Source organism: Coturnix japonica, chromosome 4, assembly GCF_054131305.1.
Source record: "Coturnix japonica strain WE chromosome 4, WE-NBRP24, whole genome shotgun sequence".
Lineage (NCBI taxonomy): Eukaryota > Metazoa > Chordata > Aves > Galliformes > Phasianidae > Coturnix > Coturnix japonica.
In genome coordinates, this window is record NC_140666.1 from 65,863,065 (window position 1) to 65,885,392 (window position 22,328).

The 22,328-nt window shown below is 34.2% G+C and overlaps 1 protein-coding gene across 1 annotated transcript in view; it reads right to left on the bottom strand.

Moving 5' to 3' along the window:
- TUSC3 (tumor suppressor candidate 3) overlaps positions 1–22,328 on the bottom strand; it is a 97,678-nt gene that overhangs the window by 15,607 nt on the left and 59,743 nt on the right. The window contains exon 7 of the mRNA XM_015862354.3: positions 4,646–4,709. Coding sequence (XP_015717840.2) covers positions 4,646–4,709 — 64 coding nt within the window. The remainder of the gene's footprint in view (positions 1–4,645; positions 4,710–22,328) is intronic.

Genomic DNA, 22,328 nt, shown 5'->3' on the forward strand with positions numbered 1-22,328 from the left:
TGAAAGACTCATTTGTTCAACAAAGCCCCTCCAGCCCTACTCCTCCTTACCTTTCTTGCTGTATCTTAACACACTCATAATTACAGCTCAGTCCTGCATATTCCAGTGATTGATACAGCTACATTTAATACCAATAGCAGCACTGATTGTGCAGTTTACTTCATATTTTTCCTACCTTAAAAAGACAGCTCTTAATTTCACAGTTTAATCTCTACCTCCAGTTTTTTTGTTCTTTATGAATACCGGATTTTTATTTCTGAGACACTGTCTGTGACCCCTTTTCTGCCAGGAAAGGTCTGAAAGAACAGACACCAGCAGTCTCAAACATCATTGCCAAGAGGGATGTGTACAAGTTTTCAGCTTGGAGAGGAGCATAGGAAGATAAATCTACATTCTATGAAGCCTGAAATAGATTGAATAATTAAATTAAAATTAAAAAGTGCCAAACACTATTTCCCATGTTTTAACAAATGCACACAACAAAGCTTCATTAAACTAACAGTGCAAAAATAAAATACTGTGCCATTACCAGTCCAAAAAAGGATTAAAAAGAAATAAGAATGCATTCATCAGTGGCTAGGAGATAAAATATCGTAGTCTAGTTAGAAGATCTCTACCTTGCCAATTACTATTTGATGTTTTAAACTCATCCAAAGATAAGATTAGAAGTCACTACTGCACAAAGATTTAAACCAACAATAACTTGAGAATATGCCAAGCTTTATAGTTAAATTGTAACATGTTTAGATATATCCTCTTTTTGTGTAGCAGTCAATAAATACTATGTACATTGTCTGCTCACAATTAATTATATGAATAGATTTATTCATCCATGTATGTCAATTATGCGGTCCCAGCATCCTCAGAGATATTCCAGCTCTTCAGAGGCAAAAACTTTTCATTACAGACTGTGCAATGTCTAGCATGTTGGTAGCTCCCATATAAGTTACTGTTTTCACATCCATTTAACAACAACAATAAAAATATTTCCATTAAAAAAAATCAATATTATGGTCTTATGTTATGCATTTTTTTGTTTGTACAGACTGCCATATTTACTCTACAGCAAATATTGATCCATTTCTGTGATGACTTATTTATCACTTTTTAACTTCTTAGACAAGTCACAATATTGATAACGCCACATATGTTCCTAAATTATTCTGTACACAAATTACACACAGTTGCTTGGAGGAGTGATTATCAGGCTTATATAGGAATAAATATTGCCATATATTACATGAAACTTTCATTATTGCAAATGATAATCAGTTATGTTGCTCCTGGGAGGGAAACCCAGAATGCTTTGAAACTCAACAGACATTAGCTGAAATTCATGCCAAACCAGCTAACTGGGGCAGAGCTAGTCTGGAATAAATAAATAAATAAATAAATATTTTTTGCATAATAATATTACTGAAGACTCCACTATGAGATCAGCAAAAAGTCCAAACAGAATCAAAGAAGAACCATAAATCATAACCAAGCAAGTTCTTTCACTGTTCTGCCAGGTACTCACATCACACACTAGGTCTTATTAGGAAGCACCTCTTTACAGAAAGGGTTGTTAAGTACTGGAATAGACTCCCCAGGGAGGTGGTTGAATCACCATCCCTGGATGTGTTTAAGAGCCATTTGGATGTGGTGCTCAGGGATATGATTTAGCAGAGGGTTTTTAGAGTTAGGATACTATGGTTAGGCTGTGGTTGGACTTGATGATCTTCAAGGTCTTTTCCAGCCTGGGTAATTCTATGATTCCATGATTCTGATTAACTAGGATTTTAGCTCAATGAATTTGATTCATACCAGAACTAACCGCCTGGGTGCCAACTGAATGACTGAACAGACATTCACGTGTGTGCAGCAATGTTTATTAATTCTGGATTTGCTTAAGCACTAGCAACCAGTACCTTGTACTGCATTCTTTCTAATGGGAAAACTGTACTGAGATGCTAAGTCAACTCTGTATATTTGGATATATTACAGTTTAGATATATGAGACCTATGTCTTGACAGGGTGGAGATGCTGTTCTGAACTAAAATGCTCTCAGAATAAGTACAAATGCACTGAAGCTATGTTGTACTGGAGTTTGACCAGTGATACTTGTGGATACAGCCAGCTCAGCATCCTGAAATGATAAGGACCACAGGTCCATTTGATTTCAAACAACAGAAGTATCATGTTTGATTCTGAAAGACCTACAAATCCTCATTTCATAGGATAAAAAGAATATCAGAATTAAAAGGACTACCTATTAGGTAAAGAACTGTTTATCTAATATTAAAAAGTCTATTCAAATTTTTATTTATTGCAACCTAAAATTCAAAGGTCAATATCAAAATAGAATTTTTTTTTTTATTCAATTACTACAAGGAATCTTCACCCAAGTTGTAAGATATTGTGAACTCCAGCCTCAGTAAGACTGCCTCTATCCGCCATCTCTAAGGAGCTTCAAGATGAATCAAAACCTGGATTTTGGAAATGAAATATGCTTCCTTTATTAATCTGAAGAACTTTTTATTGGTTTTAATGCCTTCAGAAAACTTTAAATCAAACATGCCAGCTAGCATAATCTGCTTCTAAGTGCACTGCCAGTATTTAGTTGACAAAAAACATATAGAAATAGAAAATTAGTCTCTACAAATTGAATCAAAGTGCTATTTTTTTTTAGTGTTTTACAGATTTAACATCCAAAGTACTTTATTACAGTGAATTTACTTACTTTCAGTATGTTACCACTAAGACATACTAACCATATTTTAGGACTATAACTATCTGTTTTAAATTTCATAATAATTTTAGGCATATATTTAGGATGTACTTAGTAATACCATATAAATGATACTGAATTTAATTTGCTTTTATAATTGAAAAAGTATGCATGATATATTCACAGGTCCTTCTTAACCAGCACTGTCCTTCTTGTGCAGTTACTGCTCTGGCCAAAACAGCAGATCTTTATACGATAAAAACAAGTATAGAAGTGGAACAGAAATTCTTATTTTCTCACCAAAGATATTAAAAATTCACTGTATAAAGAAACTCAACTTTTCATTACAGCAACTAGCAGGAAGTGAAAACCTTGTCCTTGTTCTTAGTACTAGGAAGTAAAAAGAAGCTAAGAAAAGAAGCATGGACAAATCCAGCAAAGTATTGTCTCCCTTAAAATTCAGTGCAGCTTTTAAACTTTAAAGAATGCAGTGAATGTATGACTGTTTCTCAGTATGGCAAACTTTTTATTAGTTCCCATATTTTCTATCAACATTTCCTGAATAAACAAGTAATAAAGAAGCAATGAAGCAGCTAATAATTACTACCAACACTGTAAGGATAAAGAAATATTAATTCTTTCATGCTTAACTGTTAAAATCTGTCAAGACTTCATGTCACTTGTGAAATGCCTGTGTGCAAAATCCCAACTCAATAGTACTGAGCTATGAAATGAAACCATAGAGAATTCTTTCTGCAAGTGGTAATGAGCAATCTCACTAAAAGTATTCTTTCAGCCAGCTGCTTTAACTTAGTCAGCTTCTCAATTTAAAGACAGTATCTGCCAACAAGAAAAAATATCACTTTCATTTCTCAGATAAACAAAATATATAATGAACAAAAGTTTTATTTATTTTTCATCTTGGATGGGTTTTACTTTTATTTTTCCCATTCTCACAGCAAATTAGATTTGTTTCAAATAACTTTTTTTTCTTTTTCATTGTGGCAATTTGGGGAAAGCAAAAAGCATTAAATAACTGTGACTATGCTAAAGAAAGCTTAGAGAAGGTCCTAAAAAGATGCACACTATCTCCATCTACCATGTTTGTTTAAAAATGCATCAATTAAATTACTAATCACTGAGTGTTGACTTTGAAGTTTTCTCTCCTCTATGTTAAACTGTCCCAGACTTTCCTCAGATGAGAGGCACAATTCTACTTTAATAACAGTTAATAGTGACCACAGTTTCCACTTGCTGAGCAAAGCTGATGAAAAGCAACTTAAATGAAAGAGTACATGAATTTTTCTTATTTTTTCTTAAACATTCTTTAGACGTATTTGCCACAAAAAACGTAATTTGCTCTGACTCAATAGGAATGAAAAATTGAAAGCAATGTCAGAAGAAACTGTGAGAAATAATGGGACTGGGTTAATTATTCTCCTAAAAACAGGATGCAAATTATTTAGATTAGGTAGTAAGAAAAACATCAATAATTAAAAAAACTCCACAAAGACTACTAGAGGACAGACAATCTCTTTATACTTCATTAATTAATTTCAATTTAAGGAGCTAGCATGTTCCTATGATTTAAAACAAGTAAAATAACCTAAAATATAATGTTTAACTTTTAAAACACAGTGAAAAAGAGAAGAAAATTAGTTTCAGCTACTGCAAAAATAACACTGAATGGAAAAAGATTAGAGGTATAACCAGGAATTAAGAGTAAAGAAGAGATAAGGTACGTGTTAGTGAAATGCAATACTGGCTTTCCCTGGTAGTTAGTATAGAAACAGCACTGAATATTTATTTAATCATATACTAAGGCAAAATACAATACCTGTTCAAAAGTTCAATGATGTTCACTGTGAGAGCAATTTCATTTAATAGTACAACTTGTTGTTTTTTTTTCTATTCATCATGATTTTGAAGGATACTCAGTAGAAGAATGATGTGCGATTCTGCAACAAACTGAGCCTGACTGCTTCCATGGATGTAACTCTGAAAAACAAAAATTAAAAAATCCTCTTCAATACAAAGAATTCAATTGAAAACGACACAACTGGGCATATATGAAGGCAAATAAAATCTGTTTTTCAGAAAAATATAAACCGCAGCAGACATAGCTGAACAACACATATATGTGTATCCAAATTTAGTCAAAAGGAACATCAAAAACAACTTTTAGGGAAATTGTACATATACACAGGATGTAATACTTAATATACAAACGCGTGCTGCAGATATTCTCACAATGTTAAAGTGCATATGAATTTATTTGCTCAGGACATACAGAGAAACAAAGCTGATGAAAGCCTCAGCATAGGTCTGAATGAAGTTAAAACTGAAACTTAAAAAGCTGCCTTTAAAAAGTCAGTTAAAATGTCAGCCTTTTCTGCTCTTAGACTTACTAAAGTTACTTCATGAAAACTTTATTCCATCCTTTTCAATGAAGGTATTCTTATATCCACAAAAAAAAAAAAAATCATAAATAAAATTCATACACAAAATGTTTTTGCTTGAAATTGCAGTAAACACAATCATGGATGCTAAATGTGAATAATTTCAAATATTCATTGTTAATAAGCTCATTTTGTATGTTTCTTGTTAATACAGGATACTATTCAGAAATTGTTAAATGTTTATTTTTACTAGGAATGATATCAAACAAGAAGGTCTGTAAGTGCACAAAATGAACAAGATTCTCTCTTTTCCTCTACTATATGAATTGCAATTATTCAATGCAGTTTGCTGTGTTATCATATGTGAAATTAAATATAATTCGTTCTCAAAGTGTTTTTATACATATTCTTCCAGAGCACAGATGCAATTTCCACCCCAGTCAAATAGATAGAAAAATGCTCGCTCCTAATAAGGTGAAATAAGGGAAACTTTTTGCCCTCTGTGTGGTTTCAAGGTTATATTAGTTTGCTTCTCCTACCTCTGAGATTTTGCTTTAATTCATTTTAATTTGAATAGTTCTGCCTAAATATCACTTATGTCAAGATTCAGAACAATTCCAATTTAAATGCACTAACACTTCAGCACACAAAAGCATGCCTTTCATCCACACAAGTTAAATTCTGGTTAATTCACTGTCTAAATATGTCATTCATAAGATACTATACAACATTTTTTACTCAATGGATGGTTATCTACTGCTTTTACATTTCAATTTAATATGTTAGTCCAAATCAGAAAATTAGTCCAAACCTAAAGCATACAAGAGATTCATGTATCTAAAGATGCAGTCTCTCAAGTAATGTGTCTTTTCTTCAACAGGATAAAGATCACTGATCTCATGTGATTATCTCACTGCAGTATGATTACGACAATAATCCAATCTGTATTTCATGACTTTTTGCCAGGGCCCCTAATAAATCTCACTAAGGCAAAATAGAGTGATATAAAAAAAAAAGAAGGAAATGGGAATATTTCTCATTAAGAAAAATTAAAGATGAAGCTAAAATGCTCCTTAATTGACCATTAAAATGCTCCTTAATCACCATTCTTTGCTGCCCTGCGCAGTCGTATAAATTGGCTGTCATATTAATATTAAGACTATAAATACCTTTCATAAAACATTTAGATAAGAGTGATTATTTTTATTGACAAGCTTTATATTCATTTTTCACTTTTACGGTAGCATTTTAAACCATTGTAACATGATTGATGGGACAGAATTCAAAGTATGTATACATACATACACATGAAATGAGTACAGGAATCATTCTTCAAACAGCTCACCAACATTAGATTGCTTTACTTTCATCCTAGGTTTTCAGTTAGAAATCTTCACCTAGCTTTTCACTAAATTCCCCAAGAAACTGATTTTACGGCATAATGTCATAATGCAAAATACGTTATGATAAAATACGTTATCTCAGTATTTTATTTATTTATTTGTTTATTTATTTATTCATATCAGGATTTTCCAGGAGCTGTTTGAGAAGCTTTCATGGGACAAAACACATCAGCAAATCAATCTCCCTAAAGATAAAACTTTAAGAACAAAAATTAGGAAAAGAAGTATTCTTGTTATCAGTACTTAAAGTCCAAGATATCAGCAGATACTTAGAAAAAATACATGGACTAGACAGAGTTTATTTGCAAACAAAAAGTTTGATTCAAACTAAAATAAACAAAAAAAAAAAAACATGGAAAGAAATCTTTCTAGAAGACCTAAAGCAAAGATTCTACTTTGAAAACTAGATGATGAATATGAATTTCTGGTTAAACATCTCAAACGGATGAATGTTATATTTTTTGGAATATGAGTTTTCTCAGTACTCCGTGATCCTCAGCACATTCCAATTGCATAAAGTCCTTGAATTTTGGTTATCTCGAATCCAAAAAGTCTTTATTTTCACAATTTCATCCCTTCGTAAAATTCTGAACAACCTACAAACTACTAAGGGACCGAGGAGTAAGATTTCCATTTTTGCTATCTTTTCTGCTTTCTGACACTTAATCCACTTCACATTTGGAAACACTGTGAAGTCTATCTAGCTGAGAATGCTCTAGGCAAATGCTTTAAATAAACTCATGAATAAACTCAGTATTTCTCTTTCATTTTAGAAGCATCAAGGGGGAAGACCATATAAAATGCAAAGCTGAAGTCCATCAGAACAGATGCAACCACAGAAGAGCTCTACAACCACAAAATTACCACAGCTGAGACAACAGAAAATTCAGTGCTAGAAAAACTAATAGCAGATGTGAAATATGAGTGGCTAACTCTCTGAACAGCGTGTCCTTTTACAGCTTTAACATTGTCCTATCTCAGGTTTAATTTCACAGAAGCAATCTGAATTGCTAACTAACTAAAATAATAATTTAGCTAAATCAGGCCACTATATTTGGCAGTTACAAGCAATTGTTTACTGAATAAAAGTTTCTATGAAGTAGTGTTAAATATTAATCTACTATTTGTAAACTCATTAAATATTTAGTGTTATAGAACTTCAGATGGCGCATACATATAATCCCTCACCAAGCTATCCAAGGATAACAACAGTGTAATATATTTTTAAATTTCCCTAAGTACAACATATGCTTGTGATTCCCCTTCAAGACTGAAAGTTGCCACGTTCAGTAAAATAGTTGAGTTTAATGTTATCTGTGCTCTGTCCTCTCTTCTGTTAATGTTATATAAATAAAGCAATCAGAATAAATAAATAAATAAATAAAAGGCATCTATGAGTTATATTTTTACGAGGCTGGATAGCGATAGAGGAGCAGAGGAATCTGACAGAATAGCGTCTGATAAGAGCTGCCAGCAGTACTGTGACAAACAGCTGGATTTCACATGTGGTTATACTGAGGTTATATGAGACAGCCAGCACTCCCAAATTAACCCTAGGGAGGACTTTCCTTTTGGATAGTTTAATCTTGTAAAACAAGCAGGACTCACAGAACAGCTTCCTCAGACATAGAAAAAGCTGAGGTACTCAATGAGTGCTTTGCCTGAGTCTTCACTGGTGGTCAGGCTTCTCGTGTCTGCCAGGACCCTGAGCCTCTAGGTGAGGGTGCGAGGAGTATGTGTGACCACTAGTGAGCATTTATTATTATGCAAAGGGAAGAGCAGGATTAGGCTGCTAGTGTTGGCCATGTGTACATAAGCTCTGCATTAAGGGAGGAGCTGGTTAAGGCAGTGTTCTCTGTGCAGATTCACACAGGCAGCCTGTCAGTGCCATGTATATCTGCATTCTATGGTACATGCATAGCCACTGGAAGAGGAGGTATCCCAGGGACTTAGGAACCCTGCTGCTTCAGCCCTAGCAAGCTGGGAAGGAAAGCTGACACAGGGCCCTGCTCACTGGATTTGGCTTTGTGCAATTATTCCATTTCATACTGCACAGAAAAGCAAACAGGAGACAGCACCAAAGGAGGTGAGGACTAACTAGCTGACCATCTCTGAAACTGCTTGCCGATCTGAAGTAGAGGAGAAAAAAAATGCATCTACATGCTGTACAGCTGTATGGGAGGCCTGCTGTGAGATAGCTGCACATCCACATGACAACAAAGATGACACAGAACTCAGCTACAGACAAAGGAACAAAATTCTGATTACACCTTATCTACATTAGGTTTTATCACTCCATACCCAATCTAAACCTATTTTCTGCCAACTACTTTCCGTGGGCTAAATTCTATTCAACCTGAGTTTTGATGTTTATGATTTAACACTTCATACATTAATATACCCAAATTTAGACTGCACATAGAAGAAATCTCAAGATGAAGACTATCCACTGGAAGAGAGAACAAGCCAAATTCAGGCTAAAGTAGGCAGAAAGAGGTAAAGTAACACACTAGTTAATTACTCAAAAATAAATTTACAAACTCCACACAAATGGGATAAAGCACTATCAATTTGTCTTAATTTAGCACATTAACACTCAGGATGAAATTCATCAAAAAGAGGAACATTATGCAAAGCTATGGATTACTTAATTATGAGTATGTCTTCAGAATGGCCTACTTCAATTACAGTCAATCAATTTTGCCAAGAACTTACATTAGCTGTAGCAATTTGTTATTTTCTCTTAATCTATAGAGCGAATAAACAATAAAAAGAACACTGTTTATCACATAATCTTTCTTTATGTTTTCAAATTAACATCCAGGAGTACCTTGACTGACTGCACTACTTAAATACTTAAAATGCACAAGTTCTTATAATACTACTTGCATACTTTGTCATTGTAAAAGTTTATGCAGAAAAAGGTCAATCGTGGTATGGAGAAATACTAATTTATTCAGTAAAGAAGCATTTCAAGGTCAAACACCAGGATAAATTTTTACTGTTTGTTTTCATGACTACATAAGAATTTCTCTTGGAAGATTCAGTTTTTCACATCAAGTATGGAACAGTGAAAAACATTCTGGCTCATAGCTTTCGAACTCTTTCATTGCAGTTTCTTGTTTACATATCATGCTTTCTAAAGATCAACATAGTTTCACCTGGACCCTGTGCTCTAAAATGTCCTCATTAGTAGGTAGTAGTACCTGTTGAGTTCATACATACAAATAAGAATTTTTACTTAAGAACCCAGTAGGATATGAATATATCTGAAAGAGTTTAATGCTGAAAATGTAAATAAATATTTGAAGTAATATCTCTATCAAAAGAAGAAAAACATAAGGTGTGACTCCACTTACTAATAGTCAGAACCCTTTGACTAATCTAATCATATATTCATTTCCAAAGTTATGATAATGTTCAAATGTTTAATATGTTTGTTAGTTCTTTTTTTACACTAGATATGCAGTAATAAAAAGGCTTATCTGCAAATGATACTTAACTGCTTCACAGCTGAATGTAGTATTAAAAACAAAATAAATCTAAACTCGGTATTAATTAAAAACTTGATATAATAAATTTGTTTCTGGCAAACTGAAAATGTATCACTACAGCAAGAAATGCGCAGCAAGCACTTGAAACAACAGTTTGGTTTTTTTTTCAGGGATCTTTCTTTTGTTTAACAATTAAATATGATCAGTTTAATTTAGCTCTAACCCACAGGAAATAAACTTTAGAAAGCTGCTAGCTCTGTGAACATCTCCAACTCAAATGATAGCCAACAGAATGCCACTCTGGTGAAAATTTTATTTGTTGTGTTGCTCCCAAATAAAATTACGTTAACCTATCCCAACGTTCTTGTTGTAACCTTTAGTATAGATGTTGAGATGACCTCTTACCTCATGTGACTGTAAAACCTATTAGCTACATTGGTTTAAATGCTATGGATAATTTCCTCCCTTTTAAAGAAATATGTCAGTGATCTCAAAAAATTATGTACTGTAGCAAGGCATAATCTCACACAGACTCCTTGATTCACTTGTTAATTAGTTCCATGCCTGAGCTCGCTGCTGTGTTCACTGTTGCCTCAAACCAAAACACAGTTCAGAGAAAGCAGCCAGCTTTCACAGGACTGGTTAGCTGAGACAGACTGTGCTGGCTGACTTCCACAGAGTCCATCTGGCACTGAGTACAGAATATGATTTGGGTTCCCAAGCCTTAAGCAAAAGTGAAGAGATGCTGCTTAGTTTTGCCATCTAACTGGCTGGGAAAGGTAGTTGGTGTAATTTAAGATAGTATACAAATTCTGGTTTATGCTACCTAATTTGATTGCCTCTAAACAGCTTTTACTGTATTACTTGGTGCATCTAGAAGTGTTATAAGAGGAATTATTTAGTAGAGGTGATCTTGCAAAAACTGTAAACTCTCTGCTCAGCTATATAGCTTTAATTCTGAGTAAGAAATTATCCTACTGAGAGAACTCTCTCACATTTATTAATTACTAAATAATAACAAGACAGAAAATACAGCAATCCTTTGATGAATCACTGCTCAGTGAATTTAAGAGGGGATGGGGGGAAAAACAAAACAAAAAAACACAAACTTGACCTTTCATTAGGAATAGAATAATTGTTACCTTTATGACATTGAATTCCCAAGTTACCTAAAAGAGTGGCATGCAACAAATTTATTTTCCCTAAAAGGGCATTATGCATGTGAGAAACTTTAACAGAAATGAAATTAAAATTTTCAGCATCTTTGAAATAGCATTCGGGTACAGTGAGATAGTTTACACAACAGATTAGCCAACCAGCCTAAGAGAAGAAAATTCTGTAGCTGTGGTACTTTTCTTAACAAATTAGCAACTTTTAAATCAACTTATAAAAGGAGGACAAAAATCTCAGAGAAAAATGACATTCCTACAAACATTATTTCAGCCAAAGGAGAGCATCAAATCAAGAGGCTGCAATTGAAATTCAACTGCTACTAGTTGTTTTGGAATATGTTCCTGCTTACCACATGGAAGGCAAAATTAATGGAACCCATAGCCAATCATCAGCAATGGGAGAATGTGGGGAGCAATCCTGAATTTGGTTCAACTATCTAACTCAAGGACTGTAGATGCTGCCCCTGATTCAATTATAGGTTTCACAGACTACTACTAACAGTAAGCTTCAGAGTAACTTTCATCACTTTTTGGAGCTGCACATAATCTCGTGCAGGCTATGCAGTGAATCCATATCCAGTATATGGAACAGATTGTCCAGAGAAGCTGTGGAGATTTCTTCTCTGGAAATACTCAGAACTGCTTTCCTGTGCAGCCTATTGTAGGCAGCCTGATTTGGCACGTGAGTTGGACTAGATGATCAGATTAACAGCCTTCCAATTCTGTGATTCTGTTATTACAATAAGATATTAGCTTAATAATCTAATGCTTTAAATACTGAAGCTTAAACTTTATTACATACAACAGCTCCAAAGTATTACATATTAACATTAGTCTTAGAATAAAAAGAACAACTCTAGCTTTTAAAAAATCTGAATTCAAGCAAACAACACTTGAAGAAAACTTACTTATATTCCATTAATTAACATTAACATTTCTTTCCCCCCCGAGACTTATTTTTTGTATTTAATCTTTCTGCTCCCCACACCCCTAGAGGCTACCTTAGTAACTTCATCACAACAGAAAACCCACATCTAGACTAGAATTTTCTCAATGGAAAAAAAAAAAAGGTGCCTGCTTATTGTCTTCTTCCAGATACAATCTCTCATTTAATCTTTGTTTCAGGAATTAATACAGCTTTACAAAGAAGTCTGAACAAAAAATTAAGAGTACTGAAGGGACAGAAAAATGAATTAGAACGAAGTAAAACCTGATGTACTACTTTTTCACATTCACATCAATATTCCAGAATAAGCCTATATTTTATAAAGAACTGCAAGCTGTGTTATTAAAAAAATTACTCTGTATTGCCCAGAGCAATTTTCTGTGTGGCAGTTTAGGTCTAGTTAGCCTATTTTAAAAAGTACTGCTGACATGACACAGAAATTGAGCAAAATGAAGCCTTTACCAGGACAAACTGAGAACAAAGAAATCATTCCATGTTTGGAATATAAAATTTGAAAGTAGGCAAACTTGACAAATAGGAATTTATTTCACAATAACAAATGCTTTGAATCCATGATTTATGAAGGCAGCTATGGGAGTCACTTGTTTAAATTTGTTGTTTAACACACCGGCACACCTAATTATTAGAATGCAAGATTTTTTTTCAATAGATGTGTTATACCATTAAGCATCCTGCACTTCAGCAACTATCAAATTTATAATGATGTATTTTATATAGTTCTGTTTAGTATTGCAAGCATTAACTTAATATGCTATAAAATACTGTAGGTAAAAGTTATATGTTATGACACAAAACCTCAGACCTATCTACAGTGCTACATTTAGCAAGTATTCCACCCTGCAATGAATACAGATCAAATACTGCTGTCGGTAAGAGAAGCTGCAGTTCACGTTCCTTCTGTCAGCCATCTCTGACAAAGAAAACAAACAAACCAAACAAACCCACAGTCAAGAATCAAAGTTACATGACTACAAAAAACAACAAGGTTCAAAATGATCATTATATTCAAGACTAAGCGGAAATATTTAAAATGCCAGCTTTAATATAAAAGCCATAACTAATAATACCTAGAAGGAGAAAATCAATAGATGACAGAACTTTCTCATGTACTCAGGGAAAAGTAACCTGGGAATTACCTGAGGCCAAATGAAAAATTCTGGTAAGAGATAATAACTGCTTGCTCATGTGAGATTTTGACAGCTGCATACAAGCAAGTTAAAAGATTTTAACAAATATTTGATTGTGAAATCGTAGTATATTTTCAGCTCAGGAGACAATAACCTTAGTCACACTCTACAGATATTAGGAGTGTTTGACTCGAAGTTCAACAAGGTCTAAGTTCATAAAACTAGTCAAGTTTTAAATTTTACTTTCATGACATATTTTGGTTTTGTAACTAAAAGAAAACAAAACAAAACAATTAATAGGCATCTACTCACTGCTGAGTGATGGAAGGGAGTGGTTTAGGACCAATAGTTTATTTTACAGTGGCTAGAAATTTTCTATTTTTACTGTACTGAACTTCTCATATGTAAGCTATGAACAAAGACTGAGAATTTCCACAGTAGAATTTTGTTTTGCTGCTTAAGTTCTGAGTAAACCTTACTGCAACTGCAAAATTCCCATATGAGAGAAGTAAACATACTCAGTATTACAATATATTAAGCAGGTACAATCTAAATTCCCAACCACACAAATCTCTAAAGTTACAATTGAAGTGATGGTTAGATTTTCAAGTCAGACTCTGTAGTAAACCATCAGCAGTTTGAAAAGAAATGCTACAAATTTAGGCAAGGTTGGTGAAAAGCAAAACCTGAGATGGTCCACTGTTTAGAAGAATATATTGATTTGGCCATCAAAACATTAAATACTGATGACAATCACTGTATGGGGCTTGTGTGGCCACATTTTGTTAGTAGGGGGCTGAAAGGACACCTCTGAGAGCAGATCTCCATGCGCAGCCATGGAGGAGCCCATGGTGCATGCTGCATTGGATGTGGCCCAGAGGAGGCTGCAGCCCATGGAGAGCCATGAAGGAGTAGCTCAGGGCCAGTGAGGCAGGAGGGCTGAGGGAGCTGCCACATTTGGGGAACCTGTGCTGGAACAGTCTGCCCCTGATGGATGGGCCCTGAGGCAGGGAACCACCTTGGAGCAATACTTGGAGGGCTGCAGCCTGTGAGGAGCTCATGAGATCAGTCTGGTAAGAATGGCATCCTGTTGGAAGGACTCTACATGAAGCAGAGGCAGTGTGACCATGGAGGAGCAGCAGAGATTAAGCATTATGGACTGACCACAGCCCCTCTTCCTTGCATCACTTGGGGTGAGGAGGTAGAAAAGGGTGGAGGCATTTTTAGTTGGCTTTCAGTTCTCACTGCACTAGTTTGCCAGAAATAGGCAAAAAACAACATTAATCTCCCTACATTTATTCTGTTTCACCTGTGACAGTAATTGGTGATATTCCTGTCCTTATCTCAACGCATGAGCCCTTTTTCTTCCCCTGTTCTTTTGAGAATGGAGACTGAGAGAGACAGCTCAACTCCATCACACCACTATGAAACCACCACCACAACACATTTTTTTGTAATAGCATTTGTATGTTAAATGTGAAAGCACTGTGATGCCTGAAAGAGGTTGATGAAGAAAGGCAAAAATAGAGATCAACATCTCATCTGAAAGGGCCACTAAGAATAGGCAAAAAAAAAAACCACCAAAACCCACAAACAAACACAGGAACAATAACAACAACAATAAAAACAGATGAAAATCTCCAAGATTAATTGCTCATATGAATTTCTGAAAATGTGATATATCATGAAGGAGAAGGTAACAAAGTAAATCCAGGGAGATGCTTAAGATGTTTTCTCAGTGCTGTTATGGGTTTAAATGCCAAGTACCACTTTAAAAAAATGAATTAGAAGAGATGGAAATAACAGAAAGAAATCATAAGAAGGTGAGAGAATATTGCAGTGAAACAGTAGAGCACATACAAAACTGCTCTCTCAATTAAAAAAAACAAAAAAAAACAAAAAAAACCCAAAAAAACCAAAAACAAACAAACAAAAAAACAACAAAAAAACCTAGAGAAAAGTTCAAGGTCTGAAAAGTATTTCTATGGATTTCCTCAGGCTAAACAACAGGGAAAATATGCTTTCAGTCTTTGCAGCCTCGGTAGCTGGATAAAACTGAAATACCACCCAAGAGAGCTTACAAATTAAAGAATATCCTTTCAAGTGCTTTGTATTTGATGCTTTAAGTTGAGAAAATAATTTCTTTTCTGAACTTTGTTCTGAAAATATTTTATTATAAAAATAAAACAAGAAATATTAATTGAACACTAAGAAAAAAATGTGAGGCCAAATATATTGTGGCAATTTTGTATATAAAATATACAGAAATTAATTAAAACCTTTTGTACCTCTCTGGGGACAGAACTCATTTGGTGATACTTAATATTGGTGAATGTGGGAACTGTATATTGAATCTGGCATTACACTGAATAATCTGCTATCATAAAACTTGCAAACAACATTTGCAGATTTAGGAATAATGTGATATGCTGTTTAGAAAGGTAAAAACAACAACAACAACAACATTGTATTACCTATGAAAAGCTGTAACTTATGAAAAATAAAAGCCTGGAAGGCTTTGAGAGACAATCTTCTCAGCAACTGTGGGTGTAGGTATACTTCACCATGTGAAGAGCTGCAAGCATAGGCCAACAGCTTTCATGCGTCAAGAATAAAAATTTATACTCTGGAAATCAAGGCAAAATAACCAGTCACATTAAAGAAGAGTAACATTTGAAGGTTCTATAAAGAAGGGAAAAACTGGAAAAGTTAAGGACTGTGTATAGTTTTTAAAGATATACTTATCATATATAAATTGTTTAAAAAAAATTTAAAAACAGCTTAACAAGCTGATCAAGGGTCTGGAAGCCTCATCACTCAAGATTATGGGAAACTTCTTCACTAGCTGAACCTGAATCAAGACTGAACACTTCCCTCAACTTGCTGCACTTCTCTAAACTTAATTAATCTACTCATTTACTGCTGAGACAAGCAAATTCTAATGTCGTGTTTCTTGCTTTCTCTAAATGAATTACAACAAAACTCAAGTCAACAACTCAGTACTGTGTCAGTTTTCAAAACACATCTATGTAGGCAAGTACTTTAACTTAACAACATAAACACAGTCCAAATATCATTACTCCAGACATCCCACCATTCTGACACATTGCTTGTTCCCAGTGTTAGAGGAGCCACTGTCAGCTGCATAATGAATTCTGTCCCCTTTAAAGTTTCTGGACAATTGAGGATTCTTCTCAGTTCTTAAAAACTAATTAGTGATTCTTTTAGCACAAGAGGCAATTTCCCAAAATATCCTTTAAATAAAAGGGAAAAAAAAGGAAGAAAAGTTTTTTCCATCTGTTTAGTTTATACAGTGGATAATGAATTTTAAAGCTCTGGTTACAAAATCTCACAATGACAGCAGAGTGCCAGTGCTGTGCTATTTGTAAAAAAGCACAGAGGTTTCTTCTCTGTATGAAAAATAATCTGTATGAAAAGCTGATTTGAAAGAAATCCCTAGGTGTTTTGCTATCTATTTCAAGAGAGCAAGTTTTTCACACTAACAGTTTCCTAGACATCAAACTGTAGAACATCAATATTTAGAAAGATAGATAGAATGCAATAAGGCACGTAGTTGCATGTTACAAACTATTAAGTAAAATAATTTACTCTGTATTAAAGAATTTTATTTTAACGATTATTTGTATGTAAAATTTAACTGAGCTTCAGAAGACTAAATAGGATGCCACAAGAAAAAAAGCTGAAGTCTGGATGCCTTTCAATAATACTGAAGAATAGGTGCTGCAAATAAGCTTAAGTTAGAGGTTGAGCAGGGAAGTAATGGGTAAAGCACTGATTTTTACTTTAATACCCACCTCAACAAAGAAAAGAACTGTGATGGCTAGAAGCTACCATATGTAATGTATGTGCTCGTTCTTCTCCTTGATTACACTCACACATCAAGATGAGAATTGCCTGTACTATTTCTGTACTATTTCTCAACTTCTGCTTTTTTTTTTTTTAAAATGAGCAACTGATTAAAAAGTTCTTGTGACTATACTTCTAGCATTTTCACATTTCCTGAAGTACACACATTTGAATTATTTGCAGTGTATTTTCAACTATTTTGTAACTTATGCTTTTATTTTAGTTATAGCTATGAGTTTGTGAGCAGCTTTTTGAAAGCTGTACATTTTAAATATCTGTAATAGCCTGAAGCAAGGAGTTTCACAGCTTTTTATTTAATGTGCAGAATTACTATATTTGAAAACATCGCCAATTTAATCGGAATAAACTGAAAATTCATCCTTCTTTCCATGTCATTATTTAACAGATCCCACTCAGATTTGCATGTCATCTGCTTTTCTAGTTTGCCATGACCATTTCACCTACAGAAGCACTTCCACAGTTACGCTCATCCTGTGTACTTTCCAGTATCTTCCGTCCCCTGGCCAACTCCCCACTGCTTTATAGTTCTTCTGCATGGTGCTATAGGGTGTGGGACATCCCTTTTGGCCAGTTTAGATCAGCTGTCCTGGTTCTGTCCACTCCCAGTTCCTTGTGCAGTCCCCTTTCTTGCATGATTCTGCAAGAGGCTGAGAACCTGAAATGTCCTTGGGTCCATACAGCAACGCTCAGCAACATGTGCGTTAGCAACATTGTCTTTCTCCTAAAGCCAAAGTACAGTATCCCATCAGACACTACATAGAAAGTAAATTCCATCCCAAGTGAAACCAGGACAAGAATAAAGCTGTGATATCCTAAATTTCCTCATCTTTTATCCCATGCTTTTAGAAGCTTACAATGCCTTTTAGTGTAAATTAAACAACATTCCATTCGTAGTTTGAAAATCAATTCAATAAAAAAAAAGGAATCGATATATCTCTTTTGCACTTCATATGTTCTTCTATCTGCTTACAAAGATGACATGACACCTTTAAGATTTAAAGATTTTATTTATAGTTTATAAAGAGTATAAATGAGAAAACTTATCAAATGTAATTGCTAATACAAAAAAGCTTTTAGTGACCACGGGACAGACTTAGTAATGTTTCTACCTCTCCTATACAACTTTCCTTTAGCTTTTACCAGGTTTCACAGAGGCTAAAATCCATCAAAAAATATGCAGCCTCATTCCTTAGAAAACCAGCTGACTGGAATTTGTTGCTTTTGTCTGCAGATCTTTTTTACGGGGAGACTTGAAAGAGGGATGCCTTTGTCTCTCTCAAGTATTAATACCAACTCTTCAGCTTAGAGCTATCAATTTTCTATGAAGAATTAGAGTCTAAATTGTGTTTCTTGAACTGCCCATAAAGAGCACATGACAAAAATATACGTTATAACTAGTTAAAAAATACCTTTAAAATTCACAAACAGTTTTGGAAATTTAAAAAATATATGTCTAAATAGTATCCAGAAAATATATAAACATTTTGTGGCAGATTTTCAAGTAAATTTAGGTATCACTCTATTGTCATAGTCACAGATCAGTAAAGTAAGATAATTTTCCTTTTAATTTTTTTTAATTTTTTTTGCCTGCTCCATGAAAACTTCAAGCTACTCTTAACAAGCTGCTGGCAGCTTTGTGCATCACTGACTTCTGCTACAAGTTTTTTCTTTTTATATTAAATGTAAAAGTATTACACATCAGTGAACCAAAGAAATCTCTTCCCCATGTTGAATAATAAATGATTGACTTTGCAAACTTTTCTAGAAACACTTGTTCCAGGTAGTCTTTATTCCATAGGCATCAAATTCCATGCCCTACTTTCAGAAAACAGTGATAAGAGTCACTGAAAAAAGAATATTTCTGGAAGGACATTATTCTGAATAGTTCAATAGATTCCAGGCTCATCCTAATAGAAATTCAATATTCATAACACAAGTCCCTTGATCTACACTTGCAGTGTGTCTTTCTAAAAAGGTAAGCTAAACTGGTTAACAAAACCAAAGACCAACTTCAAATACAGATGCCAAATGTTTAGATATCTTAAGGATGAAACAACATAGTCAACTTCACATTACATTGGATATTGTTTATACCAAATGAATGTTTACTACTGATTAGTTCTAATACTTGTAAAATATGGAATATTTTTTCTCATGCTCAATAAAATAACCTAGCTTTCAGCTAAACTTTATCTACATAGAATTTTCCAGGCATCTAGCACATTTGACGATTATTTTATTTTACTATTTTCAATGATGGTCACAGGGGACTATTTTCATATACCTGATATGTAAGAGATGGTCACTGAAACCTAAGGACTGAAACAACTGTCAATTGTTATTTGCTAACTTCTACATTAGAAGATCAGGGATGAGAATTTACTCAAGTAAAACGTCTTACCTCAGAATACCTAACTGACGTAAGGATTTATGACTACCTAGATCTGGTAGTGAAGATAACATTCAATTCTCATGGAAATGGTCTTAAATGAGTTAGTTGACATATGGCTAACAGTAACTTACAAATGAAAGCAGATGAAAAGAAAATATTTACAGCTCTCTGTCCACTAGCAGTGATTAAACCCTCAATTGATTTTTAGCATAAATATTAGCAAGTTTGAAGTGAGCCACAGATAAAAGGTTAGAGTTACTGTCTTATCATGTACAATTTGCACAGTGCACTAAAACACATTCGGATTTTGTTCATTAACTAAAAAATAGAAGCCTAGAAATCAATACGTACAAGATGAAAGTAACAAGTCCATTAACTCCAGTTCAAACCAACTCATACATTCAGTGGTCAAAATATTGAGTTTGCATGCATTATCAAAACGAGCAAAAGCAAAAAAAAAAAAAAAAAAAAAAAAAAAAGACAATGGTCTAGTCATCATAAAAAATGCTATTCGTATATCATACAGAGGGCAGGTATTTATTCGATATGTTTATATTCCAGTGCTAAAGTTCCAGATGGCTGATGATTCAATCCAAGGTTCACATCCCCAAAATAGGTGTAGATTTTAATGTCAATTTCCCCCCAAAAATTAAAGAGAGTGGAGGTGGGTGGGGTAGAATTGTGTTTAAAAACAACTTTTTCTCAGAAAATATTCACAAATATCTGAGACATATGAGTAGAACTTCATACTGAAACAGACTAGATACAGTTCAGAATTCAGTTTTAAAGTCTGATGTATTTATCATTATACTAATATCTAAATTGTATTAAAAAAACACATTTCAGTACGTGCAATGAGAAATTGGCTACACTATAAGAACACTGATAATAGTGTTATCTCTTCTGTTCCAGTGAATATAACCTCAAAGAGGAAGCTTCGTCTATTGACAATTCAAAGCCTTCTTGAGTATTCACATTATGACTCTGACACTTGCATGACTGATAAGAGACAAAGTCAGAAAAAGTTTGAAGGTTAGTCTTTTGTCTCCCTTGAAACTAGTATTTTTAATACTATCTAGCAATCCTTTTCTAGCAAACTCTTTTGAGAAATACACTATTTTTTTATAGATATTAAAATGCAACATCTGTGTGTTTGAATGTGCCCTATTTCATTTATTTTTTTTAAGCTGGACAAATTAAAATCATCAGGAATAACAGAATCATCTTTGAAAGGAGAAATATTTAAATTATTAAATTGAGTTTTGTTTGTGGAAGAATTTTTATTTCTTGGAGTAGTAAATGGTATCCTTTTACAGTTTAGTGTATTATGTTGTTGGAAGTTATGTCAAAGAACTTCTAAAGTAGCAGCAGTTGTTACAGTCTTTCCTGCTCAAGGATTGTGCCATTTGGTAATTAACCCTCCCATCTGCAACTGCGCAGGTAAAGGCAAAACAAAAATCACCGCAAATGAAACAATAATCAGAGAACACAAAATATTAGTGTCTGCATCGCAACATCAGAAATGCAGAGGAGCAGCTCTGTAAGAGAAGCCTAACATAGATGATGCCTATTGTGTAGCTGCCAAGATAAACACCGACACACATCAAAGTTATTTATACCTGCATTTTTTCGTTTATACATATATCAGCAAGAAACATGATGAACATTCATTTGAGGAACCACTACCATATACTAGCGTATGTGGTAAAAAGTAAGACATGCCTTGTTGCAGGACCAGGGATATCAGATACAAACCTCTGTTTGGAATGTCTTCATGGAACTGGAGCTCATGCTCAGTATCACCCTTCATATCAGAGGACATGCCAGTACTTAACTGGAAGATGATCACAACTGATGCAAAAATGCTGATGTTTACCTGCTGTTTCAATGAGCAAGTGGTACCTATTGATTTTCAGAACCCACTACCCACTCTACATATTTCATGTGGTTCTACTTCAAAACAGTTCCTCTCTGGTTCTATGGACTGACAAAAACAGCAGCAGCAGGAAGCACTGAGTGAACTCCTGGAATCCACCTTTTATCTTCATTCAAAAGGAACACATTCCATGAACCCTGTGCAATGACAACCAAATCACAGAATCATGATACAAGCATGTAAGGTGAAAATAAAAGTGATTAAGGTTTTCCTAAGGGTACTCCTTATCTGAACTAAATACTGATGCAGGTGAACTCACAGAAAAATGGAAGTGAGAAAGTAATAAGCTGACATTCAGAACAACATTTCGGGCCCTGGAGAAAGAAAAAGATTTCTACAGATAACACAGGCTCCATTCATGGTGGAGGATATCACAAAGCTGAACAATTGAAAAGCATTTATCCTCCTTATTATAGATGTAAGACTAATTTTCAACATAGCAATTGAAACAGATCCTAAGAACAGAAGGCATCACTGATATGTATGTGACAACTGGTAGATTATATCTTCAGTCACTCACAAGCTCAACAAGAAGCAATACTGTTTAAGTACAGTTTTCATAAGAGAAAAGGCATTGTGAAGTCACAGGAAGTATAAAAATTGCAGAGAAAATGACCCATGTTAATTTAGTAAATTAGACTAAAAGATGAGCAGTAACATTTAAAACATTCCATTTATGACTTCATTTTTCAAAAGAGTTCAAGTGAAATGAAAAATTAATGAGGGAAGTCATCTATACTAGAACATTTGGTGAACTGAATGAATCACAAACTAACAGTTATAGTTCCTAAAGCTACCTTGTATCTGAATCCCACACATCTTTAAATAAATAAATGTCA